This window comes from Procambarus clarkii, chromosome 87 (assembly GCF_040958095.1).
Source record: "Procambarus clarkii isolate CNS0578487 chromosome 87, FALCON_Pclarkii_2.0, whole genome shotgun sequence".
In the NCBI taxonomy this organism is placed as follows: Eukaryota; Metazoa; Arthropoda; class Malacostraca; order Decapoda; family Cambaridae; genus Procambarus; species Procambarus clarkii.
Window position 1 is genome coordinate 4,494,250 of NC_091236.1, and position 19,613 is coordinate 4,513,862.

Here is a 19,613-nt window from a genome sequence, read left to right on the forward strand (position 1 = left end):
TGGTGCGTTGGTAACACTCTCCCGCCTAGAATCCATTTCAATTCTTTATTATGCACCCCATCCCCATCCCGTGGGGGGTGGTGTAAAGGGTTACAGAGGCACATAATCGGTCCAGGAACTGAACCCTCTAGTTCGTTTAAAGGAATCATTCAGAACTTTGTATACCACATATGTCAGACCAATCCTGGAGTATGCAGCTCCAGCATGGAGTTCATATCCAGTCAAGCATAAGACTAAACTGAAAATTATCAAAGATATTCCACCAGACTAGTACCCGAACTGAGGGGTATGAACTATGATGAGAGACTACGGGAATTAAAACTCACGTCGCTGAAAGACAGAAGAGTTAGAGGGGACATGATCACCACATACAAGATTCTCCAAGGAATTGATAGGTAGATAAGACAGTCTTTTTAATTCAAGGGGGACACAGGTGGAAATTGAGTGCCCAAATGAGCCATAGAGACTTTAGACAATTTTTGTTTAGTTTCTGAGTAGTTGACAAAAGGAATGCATTAGGCAGTGATGTGGCGGAGGGTAACTCCATACACAGTTTCAAGTGTAGATATGATACAGCCTAATAGGCTTAGGAACGTGTACATCAGTTGATTGACAGTTGAGAGGCGGGACCAAAGAGCCAGAGCTCAACCCCCGCAAGCACAATTAGGTGAGTACACACACACACACACACAGAGTTGCCAAGGCCACAAGAAGACATCAGTTAAGACCACAAGCCTAGCATCACCGGCCGCGTCCCTCCAGGATGTGCTGTAACCTTTACATTGCAAAACTCTCTACATCACTCAGATAACATATCCCACATTAGATTGTAAACTCGAGTCACGTTTGGTGTGGAGCCTGGCGTCGTACGACATGTACAAACATAACATTTACCTGCCTTAAATACCCCAATTATTATTATTGTCATCACAGTATTTCAAGAAACTAAGACTAACAAAAGAGCCATCACTGATACTTAAAGGGCAGAATGTTCTAGTATAAATAATCATATGTTTAAAATTGAGAATTTTATGTACTAAAACACTAAATATCTGCAGCAGTGTGACAATGTAATTTCCAGAATTAGGCTTGGGTATGGTTACTTATGATAGGTATAACAGCGGTTAATGACTCTTCCAACATTGAGCACTCCACAAGTAAACTCTGTAAATAAGAACTACGTCGCTGCAGCACTATATTGATGAATACTATCAATGATTTTAGACCAATTGTCCTTAACAATTCACCGCAGCCTCTGAAGAAGGTATCAATTCAGAAATCAAATAGATTATGAGATATACAGAAGACCACTCAGGAATTTGAATTCAGTCACCCAGGAAATCAGATCAGCCAAAAGACATGAAAGAAAATTGCTTAAAACATTAAGAAAGATTCCAAGTCTTTTTCTGTCCATATAAGTAAGGCAAAGATCAAAGCCTCGTTAAATTAAGACCTTCAAATGACTCACTAAGTTATAATAGACGATAAAAGGGCAACCAACACTTTAAATGAATAGTTTGCATCAGTGTTTAGACTAGAGAGTTTAGGCAACATTCCAATACCCACTGAAATGTTTGAAGCAGGGAAGAGTATGAATCTCACTTCATACAGGTCGGCGTTCAATCCCCGACCGTCCAAGTGGTTGGGCACTATGGGGGGGGGGGGCAGTGGGCCCCCATACCCATCCTGTGGGCGGTAGTGGACCCCATACCCATCCTGTGGGCGGTAGTGGACCCCATACCCATCCTGTGGGTGGTAGTGGACCCCATACCCATCCTGTGGGTGGTAGTGGACCCCATACCCATCCTGTGGGCGGTAGTGGACCCCATACCCATCCTGTGGGTGGTAGTGGACCCCATACCCATCCTGTGGGCGGTAGTGGACCCCATACCCATCCTGTGGGTGGTAGTGGACCCCATACCTATCCTTTGGACGGTAGTGGACCCCATACCCATCCTGTGGGCGGTAGTGGACCCCATACCCATCCTGTGGGTGGTAGTGGACCCCATACCCATCCTGTGGGCGGTAGTGGACCCCATACCCATCCTGTGGGCGGTAGTGGACCCCATACCCATCCTGTGGGCGGTAGTGGACCCCATACCCATCCTGTGGGCGGTAGTGGACCCCATACCCATCCCGTGGACGGTAGTGGACCCCATACCCATCCCGTGGACGGTAGTGGACCCCATACCCATCCTGTGGGTGGTAGTGGACCCCCATACCCATCCTGTGGGCGGTAGTGGACCCCATACCCCATCCCGTGGGCAGTAGTGGACCCCATACCCATCCCGTGGACGGTAGTGGGCCCCATACCCATCCCGTGGACGGTAGTGGACCCCATACCCATTCTGTGGACGGTAGTGGACCCCATACGTACCCATCCTGACCTTAAAAGCTTCCTAGAAGGTTGTAACAGAACCCATGAGCACCTCACCAGAAACAAATACCTATTGGATATTCCAAGAGTGCGCCTTAACCAAATTAGAAATGCTCTACAAATCCAGGGTTTGTGAGGGTACATAGCATTTATTTATTTATTTATTTATTTATTTATTTATTTATTTATTTATATACAAGAAGGTACATTGGGTTTGTGAGAATACATAGCATAGTACAGTATTTACACTCTTGTAAAGCCACTAGTACGCGCAGCGTTTCGGGCAGGTCCTTAACCTAACAGATAATTTTAAGTAGGAAAATTCTATCAGAATTAATAAAATGATAACAAATACATTGCAAGAAAAAAATGAGATGAGAGAGATTAGTAAGTATGGTGTTTACAGTCTTGTAAAGCCACTAGTACGCCACTAACTACTGAGCCACTAGCCACTGAGAGCCGAATAGTGCAACACTAAAACATATATGGACACACTGTAACATATTTTGTTATACATAAGCTTTATTATTATTATTATAGATGTCCGAGACGCTTTGGAGTTGTCATTTGTGCGGCGCACCTGTTGCACTGGCCCTCGGTACGGACTTCCTGATTGGGCAGAAGTAGACATTGAGGAGGAGTAGGGAAGCGGGTGGACCAATGAGGAGGGCGGTAGCAGGCGGTGTAGGCCCGGGTGGGAGGCTGCCCCAGCTGGGAGCACAGTTCCTGTTTACATGGGGGAACGTCTCGGGAGAGTCGCCGAGATATGAGATTTCAGGCGAGTTGTGACGTTTGTGGGGCGGGAGTGTGGGCGTGTGGGCGGCCTCCTAGAGGCCTCCTGGAGGCCAGCAGGCGCCTCTCCGGCCTCCTCCTCACATCAAACTATCGGGAAATAACATCCTTGAAGGTTCCTCGTACAGAATATCAAGTCCAGATTAGATAAATTTAAGAGTTACAACAACTTGTTTTGTATATTTTGGAGGGGTTAAGATTGTTGGTATTCAGATACTTTTGAAATAATGTTTGAGAATACTGTACTGTATTTCTAAGAGATGGGATACTCAGGTGATGCATTGGTGTAGTGTTGAAAGTATTGGGCAGGTCCCAGGCGGGTCCCAGGCGGGACTAGTCTCTGGGACACTAGTGTCAATAAAGACCTCTGGGTGCACCCATAGTGTGTCAGAGTAACGTCATGCCATACACATAATGTATACAGTATATACCATGTTTTCCTTAGGTTTTTAAGAGTAGGATTAAATACCAAGAAAACACTGGGTCAAGGGGACCTCTAAACCCTCCTTATGTTCCGGAGCTATTTGTAGTTGTGATAACATTTTGGTAGATAAATTGTTAGTTATATAATTAGGGCAGACATGAGTGCATGCTTTTACAGTACAGCTTCATGCACAGCTTCACGTGACACCTTAATTGGCACAGGAACTCAAACACCACTTGATCAGAGGTTGAGAGCTGGGAACCCTGGGGGAGAGCTGGGAACCCTGGGGGACAGCTGGGAACCCTGGGGGACAGCTGGGAACCCTGGGGGAGAGCTGGGAACCCTGGGGGAGAGCTGGGAACCCTGAGGAAGAGCTGGGAACCCTGGGGGAGAGCTGGGAACCCTGGGGGAGAGCTGGGAACCCTGGGGGAAAGCTGGGAACCTTGGGGGAGAGCTGGGAACCCTGGGGGAGAGCTGGGAACCCTGGGGGAGAGCTGGGAACCCTGGGGGAGAGCTGGGAACCCTGGGGGAGAGCTGGGAACCCTGGGGACAGCTGGGAACCCTGGGGGAGAGCTGGGAACGCTGAGGAAGAGCTGGGAACCCTGGGGGAGAGCTGGGAACCCTGGGGGAGAGCTGGGAACCCTGGGGGAGAGCTGGGAACCCTGGGGGAGAGCTGGGAACCCTGGGGGAGAGCTGGGAACCCTGGGGGAGAGCTGGGAACCCTGGGGGAGAGCTGGGAACCCTGGGGGAGAGCTGGGAACCCTGGGGGAGAGCTGGGAACCCTGGGGGAGAGCTGGGAACCCTGGGGGAGAGCTGGGAACCCTGAGGGAGAGCTGGTAACCCTGGGGACAGCTGGGAACCCTGGGGAGAGCTGGGAACCCTGGGGAGAGCTGGGAACCCTGGGGAGAGTTGGGAACCCCGAGGGAGAGCTGGGAACCCTGAGGGAGAGCTGGGAACCCTGGGGGAGAGCTGGGAACCCTGAGGGAGAGCTGGGAACCCTGGGGGAGAGCTGGGAACCCTGAGGGAGAGCTGGGAACCCTGGGGGAGAGCTGGGAGCTGTGACTAAAGAGCTGAAGCTGAAAACTATGCATGGACAGTTAGGTGGGTACACTTACATACTGTACTACCTGTAATTTGTAATATAAAATAAAATTTTGTATTTCGTGCTAAAATTTGGGATCTAGAGAGCTCTTTTTTTAAATAAGCAGATAAATTGTATACAAATTTCAGTCAGTAATAAGTTTTAGAAATCAATAAAATTTACAGGTATATATACAGTATAATCTATTAAGAGAAGAAAGTTATGTCAACCTGCAGAATTTAGTACAGTACTTTATTGTGTAAATTTATATGTAGTACTATAACCAAGATAAAATATATTTATTGTAGCATCTACAGTGTATAGAAATTTCTGTTACTGGTACATAAAAGGTGTGTGTTATAGCCATTCTGAGTTACAGCCATAAAGGTATAATTTATCTTCTATAAATTTGGGGGATATTGCATTGTAGTTAAAAAATGATAGCACAGATTTGATACTAAAATCTATTTAAAATCATAACCAAATACAGAGGAAGAGTAAACTGACACACACTCAAGCAAGTATTATTGAGGCTTTTTTGGTGAGGCAACCTTTTTATTCAGCTTTCGCCATGTGGCTCGGTCTCCCACAGGTAACATGACGGAGGGTAACACGATGGGGGTTGAGAGGGAGGAGTATGTGGAGGTGGTGCAGGATTACTCTTACCAGCGGGATGACCGCACCTTTCACATGACGAAGGGAGAGATCCTGATGCTCCTCAAGCGTTCCACCAGTGACTGGTGGCAGGTTGGTCATCTACTTATTGTTCTCTCGCTCCCTCTCTTGTCCTGAGTAGTGATTGGTTCTGGTCTATGCTATAGTGGTATCTTGTACTATTCTCACTTATAATTTTTGTTAGAGTTTGATCTGATATTTAATTTTTTTGTACAGACATGTTTATTTTATAGTAGTAATTGAGTTGTATTGAACTCTCACATATGCAACCATTGAAGGCATCTCTTATCACTTAGCTTCCTGTTTAAGCCTCTTTGAGGTAAATGTGATAGTCGATTTGTTTTGTGGGCCTCTAACTTAGAGGATGTGGTACAGAGATAGGAATAAGAAGTTGCATAGAAGCAAAAATATACTGTACTTAAATGCATGATTTATGCATATTTAAGAATTTATACAAAGGTAGAACAGATTAAGGAAGAGAGGTGATATGTCATCCCAAGAAGAGTGGTGATATGGTCTAGCTACCTGTTGTCTACCAGTAGTTAGCATTGGTGATTAATGTCATAATGACCCAGTCTCTGATGAGGCTTCCTGGTTGGTGGTCTAGTAAACCAGGCTGTTAGAGGCAGCTGGTCACAGCCTGATGTATGGATCACAGCTTAGTTGATTGGGGATCTTTTGGTGGTGCATATAAAGTTCTCTCTCTTGGACACTGTGAGAGGTAGGCACTTATAGTCTTTGTGTGTTGAGGGAGAATTTTGAAAATCCTTGGGCTCTTGATGCTAATAAAATTCTCTCGTCTTATCTATTGCACCTCTGCTTTTCAACAATACTGTTTTGCCCTTCTTCCGCTGTCTACTGATCTCCGTGTACAGATTTGGAACTATTCCCCCTAATTGTTCCCATGTGTAAACTTTTTATTTATATCTCCCACCTGTGCTTTAGGGGAATACAGGTTTTGAAATTTTAAGCAGGCCCAATAATTTAGATGTGTCATTGAGTGGAGTCATGCAGGAAAACAAATGCTCTACAAAGCATTTTGCATGTTCTCCATGTCAGCAATTTCTCCAGCTTTGAATGCTGCTGTTAGTATGTAACAATATTCCATCCTAGAGAGAACTAGTTTATTAAAATGTATCATCATTGGTGTGGCATCTCTCGTTTGAAAAGTTCTTGTTATCCACACTGTCATTTCTCGGGGAGGTCCTTGTGCTATCATCCAGCTATCCCATCCCTGAAGCTATCATCTCTGATGTAGGTGCTATCTACTAGGTGCCATCAATCACAGAGTTCTACGACCTACTGGGAACCAAGCACCAGAATCTGGCCCCCTCACAGAGGTGCAGGGAGCCGTGGCATTTATATACTGTACTGTATTAAGTTATTCATTTACGTCTCCATTGAGGAAGGCACCTAGAAAGTCAATGTGTCAAAACAAACCACAGCTGGCTGCCTCTTAGCCGCAGCCTTGAAAATAGCCATAGAACTCACCAAGGTATGTAAGTAAATGAAAAAATTGTCATAAAACTAGCACCCGCTCGTTTGCCCCATCCTACCCCTTATTTGAGGGGGGGTGGAAGGGGGCAGGCCACAGTTTGCAAGCCACTCTATCATCAGTTCTTCTCTGATGTATAAGCAATGTTGGGTCTGCCACTGTTGATCTGACCCCAGTATTTTTTATTTTTTTTTGCTTATAGCTGTTCCTTGCACACTTGTGTAGTGTGGGCCAAGAGTTTAGTGCGATTGGACCTGCATGTTTCAGAGTTCCCTTTATCTGGCGTGCTCTAATGCTGCCCTTACATTATCAAGGCTTTCTTCTTCCCTGAAGTGCTCAGGAGACACTCCTTTAGATGTCTACCACACTTGTGGCCTTCACCTTGGGGTAAGTCTGGTGTCTTCAGACACCAAACTTACCCCAAGTCTTTTCCGTGGTTGGAGCATCTTAGCTGGGGAAGTTCTTTTGTTCTTTCAGGACATAGATAGCAATTTTCACCAGCCTGTCGTCTGTTTTGTTTCGTCTACCTTGCTGGGTGCTTTCCATGGTTGATGGCAAGTATGACATACTTTAAATGTAAAGTGTTCATAGGCCATTGCTCCCTGCGCCTCTCTGAAAGGGCCAGGTTCTGGCCAGTTGTCCTCAGTAAGCAAAAGGACTCTGTGATTGATGACCCCAACTAATAGAGCACTATATCAGTACTGATAGCTTCAGGGAGTTTCTTTCCTATTTATCCTGGTTGTTTCTGGGGGGAGCCCCTTCGACTTCCCGGAACTATCCGGGTTGATATGAATGTATTAGACCCCTGGTATCAGTCAAAGTGAATTGAGTTCTTAGGCCTACCCGGGTCCACGAGCCAGAACCTGGCCCCTTCAGAGAGGAACGAGGAGCAATGGCCTATAGAAACCCCCGTGTGGTTGGAAGCATTCCGTGTCTGCCATTGACCGGGTCAGGCACCCAGTAAGGTAAGCGCCCCAAAACAAACCCCTATTCTGATTAAAGTATTGCTACTGAAAGCCGAACTAGTGGACAGAACTCTCCAAGTGAAAACGAGCAAACGAGCGTGACATCACCATGCTGCTGTCTGGCCCCCCCTCCCCGGGAGGGGAAAGGGGGAGCCCCAGACCCTTGCACTGGCTATCCACTCTGCAGTTCTTAGGCTGAATGTCAAAACCGCGAAAAAACGCCGACCAGAGGGAGGGTTGCCGGGGAATCCTCAGGTCTCGCCCAGAAAATGACGTTTCATTACATTCAACACTGGTATTCTTGGGGAAGCTCCTTTGGCTCCCTGGAGCTATCTACCTAAAGAAAAAACAAGGGGGACTTAACCGGGAGGCGGTTGGCACTCGTTCCTCAACTTAAAGTCGCGACAACTGGCTGCAACCGCCGACCCAAAGTGACACAAGCCTGACTAGGCCCCAGGAACATTGAGAAAGTAGCGAGCGGCCAGGACACTGTTCGATTTCCAAAAACCCCATGCCTGAATGTCAGCCCAGGACATGTTGCCAAAGACGACAGCCAATGCAGCAAACTGACGAATGTCGTGAGCATGGGGATAGACCGCAGGCTGGCTGGACCGAATAACTCTGTGGACAACCTGAGAGACCCGAACCCTGGAACAGGGAAGAAGGGGAACCGTTTCAACCTAACCTCCATCCCCGGCCACGGAGGCCGCGGAGCGCAGGTAATGGTGAAGAGCTACGACCGGACACAACACATGATGCACCCCCGGCTGAACCAACCAAGCATCAACAACCTAAGGACCCCTCCAGAAAGCAGCAGTCTCATTCTATGCCAGAAAAGGAGGAGACGGCTGCAAACGAACAAACCTACCACCAGGACCGAAAGAGTAGAAACCCCTGCGCTGGAGGAGAGCATGAAGCTCCCCTCAGGTTGTGGGGAAAGGGGACGAGGTGGTGGGGGAAGGGGGACAAGCTGGTGAGGGAAGGATAGTTATATGGAGTTAAAAATTAATGTCTTTTCTAAATTTATGTACTGTGCTGTATGCTGATCATAGTATTTAAAGACTGTCAGTAATTATTTTAGGACCATAGATACAGAATGTAGACAGAATACTTTGAAAGTATGTTTTTCTGTATTCTTGCATGTTTAGAAGAATGTATAAGAAGAATATATATTTGGTATATACTATACTGTATTTATATATCTAATTTTTTTTCAGGTCATAAGACAAGGAGAACAACGACCATTCTTTGCTCCTGTGCAATATGTACATATAACAACTGTGCCACAAGAACAAATGAAACAATTTATCAAGCAAGGAAGGCAGCAGCAAAAGCTGCACCAAAAGCAAAGTTCAGATGAAATCATTCCAGTTAATAGGCCGCAGGGCTTATCATTACAACAGATGGAAAGCCTGTCTGCATCAGCCAATGTAGAGATTCCATTTACCATCAATCCAGTTACTAGTCATAGTTACATGGCTACAATAGAGCCAACCGGGGTAGTATCAGAGAGGAGAGATCAGTTCCCAAACAGACCGCATGGATTTTCCTCTTTTAAAAACGATTCACTTAAAGGGTTGTCCCCCAGGAACAGCAGCAGCAGCAGCAATGAGCTGCTGTCTCCAAACAGTCGAGGTCCTGCACACGGAGGACAGGAATCCTCGTCCTCACACACATCAAAATCAAGCTTGAATGATGGCAGCATGGAGTCACTCAAGTATCTCCATTCTAGAAAGCAAGGGATAAAGGCAGCTTCACATGATGAGTTAATATGTGGGAATCGAAGTCAATCCACTTTGGATGTTAGTCAACCTCGAGCAGCTAGCAATGAGGAATTGGATGGTCATTATAGTGGCAGAGATTATATATTTAAGAGCAATCAACTAAGTTATCGTCATAGATCCAACTCTGTTGATTTTAGATTATTTCAGAAAGAATTATCATTTAGTGAAATGAAGCAAGGATCTCTTGATAAGAGTCGTAAGCCAAGACTGTCAAAAGATCCAGGCAATAGACGTAGATCCTGGGCAGTTGAGGAGCTACGTGCATCAGAGAATTTCCGTCCTTCTCTAAGAAGAGGGGAGACTGTGGATGCAGCCATTGTCCTGGATGTGCCTCCAAAACTGCCACCTAAACAACGAAAGCAGAGACTTGAAACATTTAACTCTAGCTCAGAAAATATTGGTATTTTAGAAGGACCAATTGACATTAAGTTACAGGAAGTTAAACTAAGTATGGCTCCATCTGGAATAAATGTTAACAGTCAAAGTCACTCCCGTGAGATGGGACATTATCGCCACACCTCTGATCCTCTTATATTGTCAGAAAATGAACATAAAAATTCTCTTAGTCGTCATGATGCTCAGGATTTAAAAGATCCTCCAGTTGCTTTACCAAGAAAGATTTTACCTCCTCAAGTTTCTTCACTTGAAAGAAACAAAGAGGATGAGGAATCCACAAAAAGTATGAAAGTTGGCATTTCAGCATCAGTAAGTTTAGGTGATTCTTTGCCTAGAGAAACAAATAGCAGTCAGGTAAAGAAAAGCTCAAGCCATAGTAATTTGAGTAGTAATCCTGCCAGTAAGGGTGGAGGAATTCTGAAGAGGGGTGCAAGTTTGTCAAAAGGGAACCATGGACCAAAGATCTGCACTAATCCTGACTCTGTTCCAAAAATTCCTGGCACAATAGATTTGTTGAGAATTGATGGTGGCACTCCAACATCTACCAGGAAAGACTATGGACCTCCTGAGTCTCCTAGAAAACATCATATATCTTCTGGAAAGGTGGCTGGAATTATTGAAACATGGAGGAGCTTCAAGTACAAGGGTGAGAGGCGAGACTGCAAGAAGGAAGACGAGAAGGAAAACGAAGGTGGCATAATGTCATCTAGAGAGACTCCAACGCCTGACACTTCACGTGGTGGAAAAATGACACAGGTATGTTAGCTGACTTAGTAGATACATGTCCACTCTTGCTGAGAGGAAATAAATTATATTATTCTACTTGAAGGCTGATTGCTGACTACATTCAAAGTATTTTAAAGAGATGTATATGCAGCAGCCTTTACAGCATTGATTGAATAATTGTACTACAGTATTTTAATGCAATGGATGTAATATGATGTTATACATGAGCGGGATGTGAGTTTATGTACGTTATGTGCTGTGCATGCTGCATGGTCTGATAAATTATGCATCACTGAATTTGGCAGATAACTAGATGAGTGACCACGTGCATATAGCCTTCCCTTTGACTAACTCAGTGTTCCAAATGTTTAATGTCACTCAACAGAATATACACTACACTTAGAATGTGTGAATAGAGTTATAGATAATATGTAGGTAAGCAGATCAAGAATTAACTTTACAGTGGAACCTTGGTTTTCAAATTTTTCAGTTCTCAAGCTCAATGTCTTCAAAACATTTAACTCGATATTTGAGGTTTACCCAGGTGCTCGAGTTTGTTGATACACGTATGGGCAAACCAAGCATGTGGTGTACTTCAGTTTACCAGCGTCTCCCGCCAAGTGACGACCACACTTGAATTCTCTGTGAAGAATTTCATTGTTTTTGTGCCTTTTTTTATTTCTGATCATAAAAGTTCTTATTATATATCTTGCCATGGGTTTCATGAAAGTCAGTGGTAAAGTTCAACCTAAGAAAATAGTTGTGTGGAGGACAATACTGTAGAGGAAAAACAAGAGATCATTCATAGTGAGACAATGTGATGTCTCACCACAGACAAGTGCTAAAACGTAGGTAAAAACAAGTGTCTATAGACAGATTCTTAGTAAGACAAGCAACGTCCTAATGGTATGCCTGCAAAACGTAAGAGAGAGAGAGAAAGTACCCCAGAAATGTCATCACTACTGTTATAATGGAAGGGGACTCCTCTTTCAAACACTAACACCTCTTCTCCTCCTCTTCCATATGCTAACAAGAGTCCTCAATAAAGGTAAGATATACTTGTACACACTGTAGTACAAAATATTAGTAGTAGCATGTAAACAGTTATTTTTTAAGTTCATATTTTTTGGGGTGTGGAATGGATTAATTCAGTTTACATTATTTCTTATGGGACAATTCGTTTTGGTTTTCGAACCGTCTCTGGGAACAGATTAAATTTGAAAATAAAGGTACCACTGTACTTTAAATTATTTCCGAATATTCAAGTGTGAAACTGCAAGGTATAATTCCTTCCATAAAAGTACTACTGTAGAGAAATTCAAGGTTTTGAGAGTGAACATAATTGACAAGGCAGTTCCTTTCAGTTTTGAAACAAGTATGCAGTAGTTTGGCACTTTGTTCCTTTACTGTGATAACTCAGAAATTAGCAATGGCATTTGTCTTGCCTGTGTTTGCTTTGTATCTTTCCTCATCTCTGGGTGATGAAGGGTTTGGTGTTTGCTTGTTGATTCGCACTCTCTTGTGCCTGGTTTTCCCACTCGATGGTTGTTTGAAGCAGTGGTGTTGTTTGTGTCAGGAAGGTTAGTTACATCATAACTTTACTAGTTTGTTTATGATGGACAACTTTTTTATATACAGTATGTATGTGTAATTACCTAAGTACTGTATAGTTACAGGATGAGAGCTACGCTCGTGGTGTCCCGTCTTCCCAGCACTATTTGTCATATAACGCTTTGAAACTACTGACGGTCTTGGCCTCCACCACCTTCTCACCTAACTTGTTCCAACCGTCTACCACTCTGTTTGCGAAAGTGAATTTTCTTATATTTCTTTGGCATCTGTGTTTAGCTAGTTTAAATCTATGACCTCTTGTTCTTAAAGTTCCAGGTCTCAGGAAATCTTCCCTATCGATTTTATCAATTCCTGTTACTATTTTGTATGTAGTGATCATATCACCTCTTTTTCTTCTGTCTTCTAGTTTTGGCATATTTAATGCCTCTTAACCTCTCCTCGTAGCTCTTGCCCTTCAGTTCTGGGAGCCACTTAGTAGCATGTCTTTGCACCTTTTCCAGTTTGTTGATGTGCTTCTTAAGATATGGGCACCACATAACAGCTGCATATTCTAGCTTTGGCCTAACAAAAGTCATGAACAATTTCTTTAGTATATTGCCATCCATGTATTTAAAAGCAATTCTGAAGTTAGAAAGCGTGGCATAGGCTCCTCGCACAATATTCTTTATGTGGTCCTCAGATGATAGTTTTCTATCTAGAACCACCCCTAGATCTCTTTCTTTATCAGAATTCTTTAAAGATTTCTCACATAATATATAGGTTGTGTGGGGTCTATGTTCTCCTATTCCACATTCCATAACATGGCATTTATTAACATTAAATTCCATTTGCCAAGTGGTGCTCCATATACTTATTTTGTCCAGGTCATCTTGAAGGGCATGACAATCATCTAAGTTTCCTATCCTTCCTATTATCTTAGCATCATCAGCAAACATGTTCATATAATTCTGTATACCAACTGGTAGATCATTTATGTAGACAATAAACATCACTGGTGCAAGAACTGAACCCTGTGGTACTCCACTTGTGACATTTCTCCAGTCCGATACATTGCCTTTGATCACTGCCCTCATTTTTCTATCAGTCAGAAAATTTTTCATCCATGTTAGAAGCTTACCTGTCACCCCTCCAATATTTTCCAGTTTCCAGAACAACCTCTTATGTGGAACTCTGTCGAAAGCCTTTTTTAGGTCTAGATAGATGCAGTCAACCCAACCATCTCTTTCCTGTAATATCTCTGTTGCTCGATCATAGAAACTGAGTAAATTCGATACACAGGATCTTCCAGATCGAAAACCATACTGTCTGTCTTATATTATATAATTTCTCTTCCAGGTGTTCTACTCATTTAGTTTTAATTATTTTTTCCAATATTTTGACTATTACACTTGTCAATGATACTGGTCTATAATTAAGGGGGTCTTCCCTGCTTCCACTTTTGTAGATTTGGAACTATGTTAGCCTTTTTCCATACATCAGCTACAACTCCTGTAAACAGGGTGCAAAAATCCAGGCCAAAGCGCTTGCGAAGCGCCTGACTGGGCTCTTGCTCTGGGTTCTGGCTTGGTTGGAATCTTACCAAAGAAGGTCTTATGAATGAATGAAGTCTTATGTTGATGACTCGATGAATGCTGGAGAGGTTTCCTTTGTATATAAGGAATATTATATAGGAAGAGGCTATTTTAAAACATAAACCCAATTTTAAGAAATGACTAACCAAACAACTTTTGTCTAATCTCTAACACGTATCACAGTGCCAAACACCTAACCCATAAAACATGCAGTATACCTAAAAGCTTTCAAGTCACTGGTCATCTTTTAGGAAATGCAATGTTGTTATTCATTTAAGCATGAAATATTGCATGCAAAATAACGTAATACCTTTTCAGACTCCACCTTCACCACAAACAAGTCCCCAAAGGATAGTTTTTGATGACTGGGGTGAATATATTGATGAGGGTACAAAAAGACAATATTTTTATAACACAAGAACCCGCGAGAAGCGATGGAAGCCCCCACGAAAAGGAATACATTCAGTTGCCATTCCTGAGGTAAATTTTGTGTTCATATGGGTATTTTTATTATTTTTTTTTATGAAAGAAGTCTCCCTAGTAATTCTTTCACAAGAAGACTATATTCAGCTTTTTTATTAGATGTAAATTAGCAAGGTATTATAAAAATGTGTACAATACATACTAACCCATTGTTGGTTTGGGGATTATGTCCATGCCGAACCTGGTCCTGGGCCAGAGGATGTCATTTAACATGTCTCATTTTCACATTCATCTCAAACCAAATTATTTGATATGTCTTAATGTAAACTTTGTATTGTACATGAGGTAGCCAAACTCACTGCCATCATCACTTTGGAAAATTTCCTTATTCTGTATTAACTTTCCACATGGCTCACAGAGCAGTAAATTAAAAGTTTGTTGATGTACAGTATAAGAATCACAGACTTTGACTTTATTATTATACCTCACAAAAAATATATACTGAGCTTGTATAAAAAATGACTTTGATATTTATTATTGTATTTTCATGATAATTATTGAGTAAAAAATGTATAGTAACAATAATTTAATTGTAAATGTGGCTATCATAAATATTACTTCTTGTTGCTAGCTGCACTAAGATACCTCTACATTATTAAGTCATTTATGAGTTATATCTTGAGGTTATCTTGAGATGATTTCGGGGCTTTAGTGTCCCCGCGGCCTGGTCCTCGACCAGGCCTCCACCCCCAGGAAGCAGCCCGTGACAGCTGACTAACTCCCAGGTACCTATTTACTGCTAGGTAACAGGGGCATTCAGGGTGAAAGAAACTTTGCCCATTTGTTTCTGCCTCGTGCGGGAATCGAACCCGCGCCACAGAATTACGAGTCCTGCGCGCTATCCACCAGGCTACGAGGCTCCTATATATATGCTATAAACAGCATTTGTTTTATTATTAAGTGCTAAAAAAATTATTTGTCAATTCTTTAGTATTGTTAACTTGAGATTGGTATGAGAAAATTGCTAGTAGTTAATCAACACAATCCTTAAATATATGATAAACTCTTTAGCATTGTTTTGTGATAGAGGATGTGTGTGTTTTCCAATGTAGGTACCTCCATCTGCTAGACAAGAGGAACCGAGATGTGGCTCAAGTCGTCCACCAAGGAGTCCGGCACCTGACTATCCCAATTCTCCCAAATCCTCCCATAAGCCTTTCTCTTACTCAAACCTGCCTGAAGGATACTTACCGTCACAGTTAAACAGGGCTGCTACTCTCACACCGGCCTCCAGTGTCACCTCGCACCCACAGCTGGTTTCGTCTCTCACATTACCTGCATATGGTGTTTCCTCACACAAGAACATGTCTCTACACTTTCCTTCCAATGCCCACCAAATTCCTGCCCTGGGTTCAAATACTCCCCCCATTGCCCCACCCAGCAGTGCCAAACCCCACTACCCATCCACTCCTACCACTGAATTTCCAGAATTACCTGAGACTGAATCAAATTCTGCCTTGCTTGACATATTATACAATATGAGTCCCCCAAAAGGCTGGCGTAAAGAATATGATGCTCTCACACAGATGGTATACTTCTACAACACGGCTACCAAACAGCGGGTATGTGTGCATCTGATTTTTGTATTTTTCAATTTGCTTTAACTTCATACAGTATATATTTGTTAATAATATATGTGATGACCAAACCACACATCAGAAAACGGAGAAACAGTGGCGTTTTAGTTCGTCCTGAACCATTATCAAGTCATGTGAGATAACATCAATTCTCACATGACTTGGTGTGATTTGGGCATTATATTTTCAGGTATGTTATTGTGACTCATCATCTGTATATTGATGTGGGAGCCTAGGGTATGTAACGTATGGCAGTCCACTAGTGCCGCAGCACTCTCACACTAGCACTCGTCTCGGGTCTTAGTTCTTCTCTCTGTGCCACTGTCCACCCATGGGAGCACCTTAGTCGCCCATGGGGTTGGAGTTCCCTGAACTCCTTGCCTTGCCCCTGTAACATATCAGAAAATGCGAAGAAAGAAAAGAAGACAAGGTGGTGGGCATGGGGTGAGGGAAGTAGAGAGGTGGAAGGAAGATGCAAGGAGTATGGTCAGGGGAAAGGAAAAGTTTTGAGTGAGAGGGAGAGAATGAGATCAAGGAAAGAGTAGAAGACTAGAAAGTAAGAGTAGAAGTATAGTAGAAAGATAGAAGTAGAAGAGTAGAAGGTTGCTACCACCATCCATTCAAGTTAGTTAGCTATAAGATAAGGAATGGAACTTGTCTGCACACAACAATATTTTCTGATGTTATTATGTATCAAATGTAAACATGTACTCGTATACCCAAGAATCTTTGCCATCAAAATCTTAAGCCAGTAAACTTCAGAGGGCTCTCCACTCTAGCTTTCAAAATCCAAAATCTAGGTATCAGAATTAAAGACAATTTACAAAAATAAGTTAATCAGTTATATATTTACTATTATGTGTATCATAATTCACCCATTTCACTTGATGTTCAATATGTCAACATTAATTCACAAATTTGAGTCGCCACACAAGAAATTGAGAGCACTACTGCTGACTGCCCCTGAGAATCACACACCACCTAAGTTAAAATCACAATATATGTCACCTTACAAGTTCACTCACCAGAGTCTCTGAGACTAAGTTTTATTGAGGGGGGGGGGAGGGGGTACAGCTAACAGACGGAGTCCCCACCGACCAGACAGGCCTGGTCTGGCTGCGGGCCTCTCGACAAGCAATCTATCTATCGTTGTCCTGCTCAATGTCTCAAATGTACAGCTCCACAGGTATTTATGGGGGGAACTGGGAGCTAAGCTCTATGTACCAAGGAGATAGCCGCTGGCTATTTACCTACCATCTACCACCTAGACAGTGGCTTGTTTGATGGAAAGACACAGTCACTGGTTGCAATTATCAGCTTAGCAGAAATCAAGCTCACTTCACATGACCTGACCCCTACTCAACCTATGACCATTAAATCTCTAAAGGTGTGACTTCTTAATTGCTAAGGGCTGAGTGTCTGGCGACACCAATATCCAGCACCTTCTACTCATTATAGCACCCTCTACAGCAGCACGCTATATTCACTGCAGTAACCCATCCTCATTGCAGCACCCTGTAGTTATTGCGCCACTCTCTTCTCATTGCATCCTGAGATATTCGAGTCCATGGATACTTATCTCGATCGTCTATGTTCATATCTTATCTCGATCATCTATGTTCATTTCTTATATAGTTATCAAATTTCATTGCCACAGTAAAATATCGTAATGTTTTGTGCACAATGCAACGTGCATTCTCCAACGATTATTTGTGAAGAGTTTCCCTCTTTATTTATTTTGTTTTATTATTCTCAGAAGACTTAATTGATAAGTCTTGTGATGTTGATAACAGAGTTACCGGCTACTCATAAATTACACTCAGCGAGTTGAAGTTAAATATTTGTTTCAAAAAGTTTGATAGGAGCAATAAGGTGCAAGACAAACTCAATATGTATGGGTGCCCAAAATGTAAAATATAACAGTATAACAGTACTGTGCTGTGCTACAGTTAGGACTTTATGTACTGTATTTGAGGTAATGTCCTTCACAAGCTCTTACTAGTAACTGTAAGAAATATTGTTAGTACTGTATAGTAGTTGATCATTTCAAGAGAGAGAGAACTTGATTAAATTTTTATCAACCGTGGACTATTGCCAGCAACATTCTCATTGACTAGTAAACACGTGGAAACTTGGCCTTAGGTCTTACTCTGGGAATACAACACTGCTTGAAATCAACTGATTGGAATCAAAATGTGTTTCCATGACAGTTGATCAAGTAAACTTCACTGCCAATTTTTCTTGCTTACCGTGGATATGATCAAAGCTGATTTAGAAGTTAGTATGTGATTGAAGGAACACAGACACGTCTAGCATCACGAACACGGACCAGACATGGTGCAGATAATGCTGGAAATGTTGCTGATGTTCACCTTAATCTACACACCACTCTCGCATGTGTTGCTTACAATTATTGTTCAGTTCAGAATTTTTCAAGTAAATTCTGTATGAGAACTAAATTTATTATATTTTTAATTAGCTTTTAATAGGTAGTATTTCATAAATCATTGTACTATAGTACTGTATATCTATTTATCTATATATATATATATATATATATATATATATATATATATATATATATATATATATATATATATATATATATATATATATATATATATATATATATATATATATATATATATATAATATAATATATAATATAATACACATTGTATATACACACACACACACACACAGTACTAATTAATAGGGTTAAATATACCGGGAAGATATAAATTTGTTAACAGTATATTTGTTAATTTATAAGTTAAATTTCAGTTTGCATATCTAAACAAAATACCAACAAATAGAATTAATTATTTGGATATAACTTAAGTAAATAGTTTATTTCTGTTTAACTGATAAATATATATTTTAAAATTGTTGAAGAAATAAGTGTAGTTTCATAAAGGTGTGGCTGTTGTGGTAGCAGAGGGAGACTGGTGAACAATGTCTTTCATATTGTATTGTTCACCCTACAAAGAAAGTTTGAATTATTTGTGAACTTGCTTAGGAATATTGAGCATATAGGTGGCAATTCTAAATAATATAATTTTGTTATATAAGTGGATTAAGAAGTAGACATAGTAGAGTAGCTAGCAAACACACACAAGGTAATGGAGAAGAAATGAAAAGTTAATTTTGTAGATAGACAATCTAGAGAGGAAGTAATATCCTGTGTGCTATCGTAAGTGACCTGCAGCCTACCACGTCGGGAAAATTGGTTGCTGGTGTGGGCTCTTCCCCCACAGTACTGGCTGGGGGGTAGAGTAGTGCTTAGTGTGGTTACGTGTGGCAGATATACTGAGGGGGTCTGTTGTGTGAGAGAGTGGAGGCCGTGGAGAGTGTGCAGCATTATTGTCTACATCGTGAGCAGCAGTGGTTCCCCAGGGAGGAGCCCTGCCCCTGCCAAGATGGCATACAGACACCAGTCTTACCCAGCTGCCCCCCCCACACTCACCCTCCCTCACACCACTACTAAACTCCACCCCATTTGTTCTTCTCAAGCATTGATGTGAAAAATAACTTGATTGTGCTTATATGAGAAAATACATAGCAGTGCAGTTCAGTATTCTAAATGTAATGGCAGTGGTTTTGAAGACTTGCAATCTGCTCTTTTAATTTTTATACTGATATTTGATTTAAATTACATATTAATATATTAACTTATTCAGTTTTAATTACAGGAG

The 19,613-nt window shown here is 42.1% G+C and overlaps 1 protein-coding gene across 5 annotated transcripts in view; it reads left to right on the forward strand.

Annotated features, from left to right (window-relative positions):
* Window positions 1-3,020: 3,020 nt before the first annotated feature.
* Window positions 3,021-19,613, forward strand: part of LOC123747090 (uncharacterized) — a 52,557-nt gene continuing 35,964 nt past the window's right edge. For 3 of the 5 annotated variants that reach the window (XM_045729107.2, XM_045729108.2, XM_045729114.2), the window contains exons 1-5: window positions 3,021-3,155; window positions 5,267-5,421; window positions 9,027-10,745; window positions 14,177-14,338; window positions 15,394-15,903. In XM_045729107.2, the coding sequence (XP_045585063.1) occupies window positions 3,038-3,155; window positions 5,267-5,421; window positions 9,027-10,745; window positions 14,177-14,338; window positions 15,394-15,903 (2,664 nt within the window). In that variant the 5' untranslated portion in view covers window positions 3,021-3,037. The other 2 variants (XM_045729111.2, XM_045729113.2) reach the window with 2 other exon arrangements.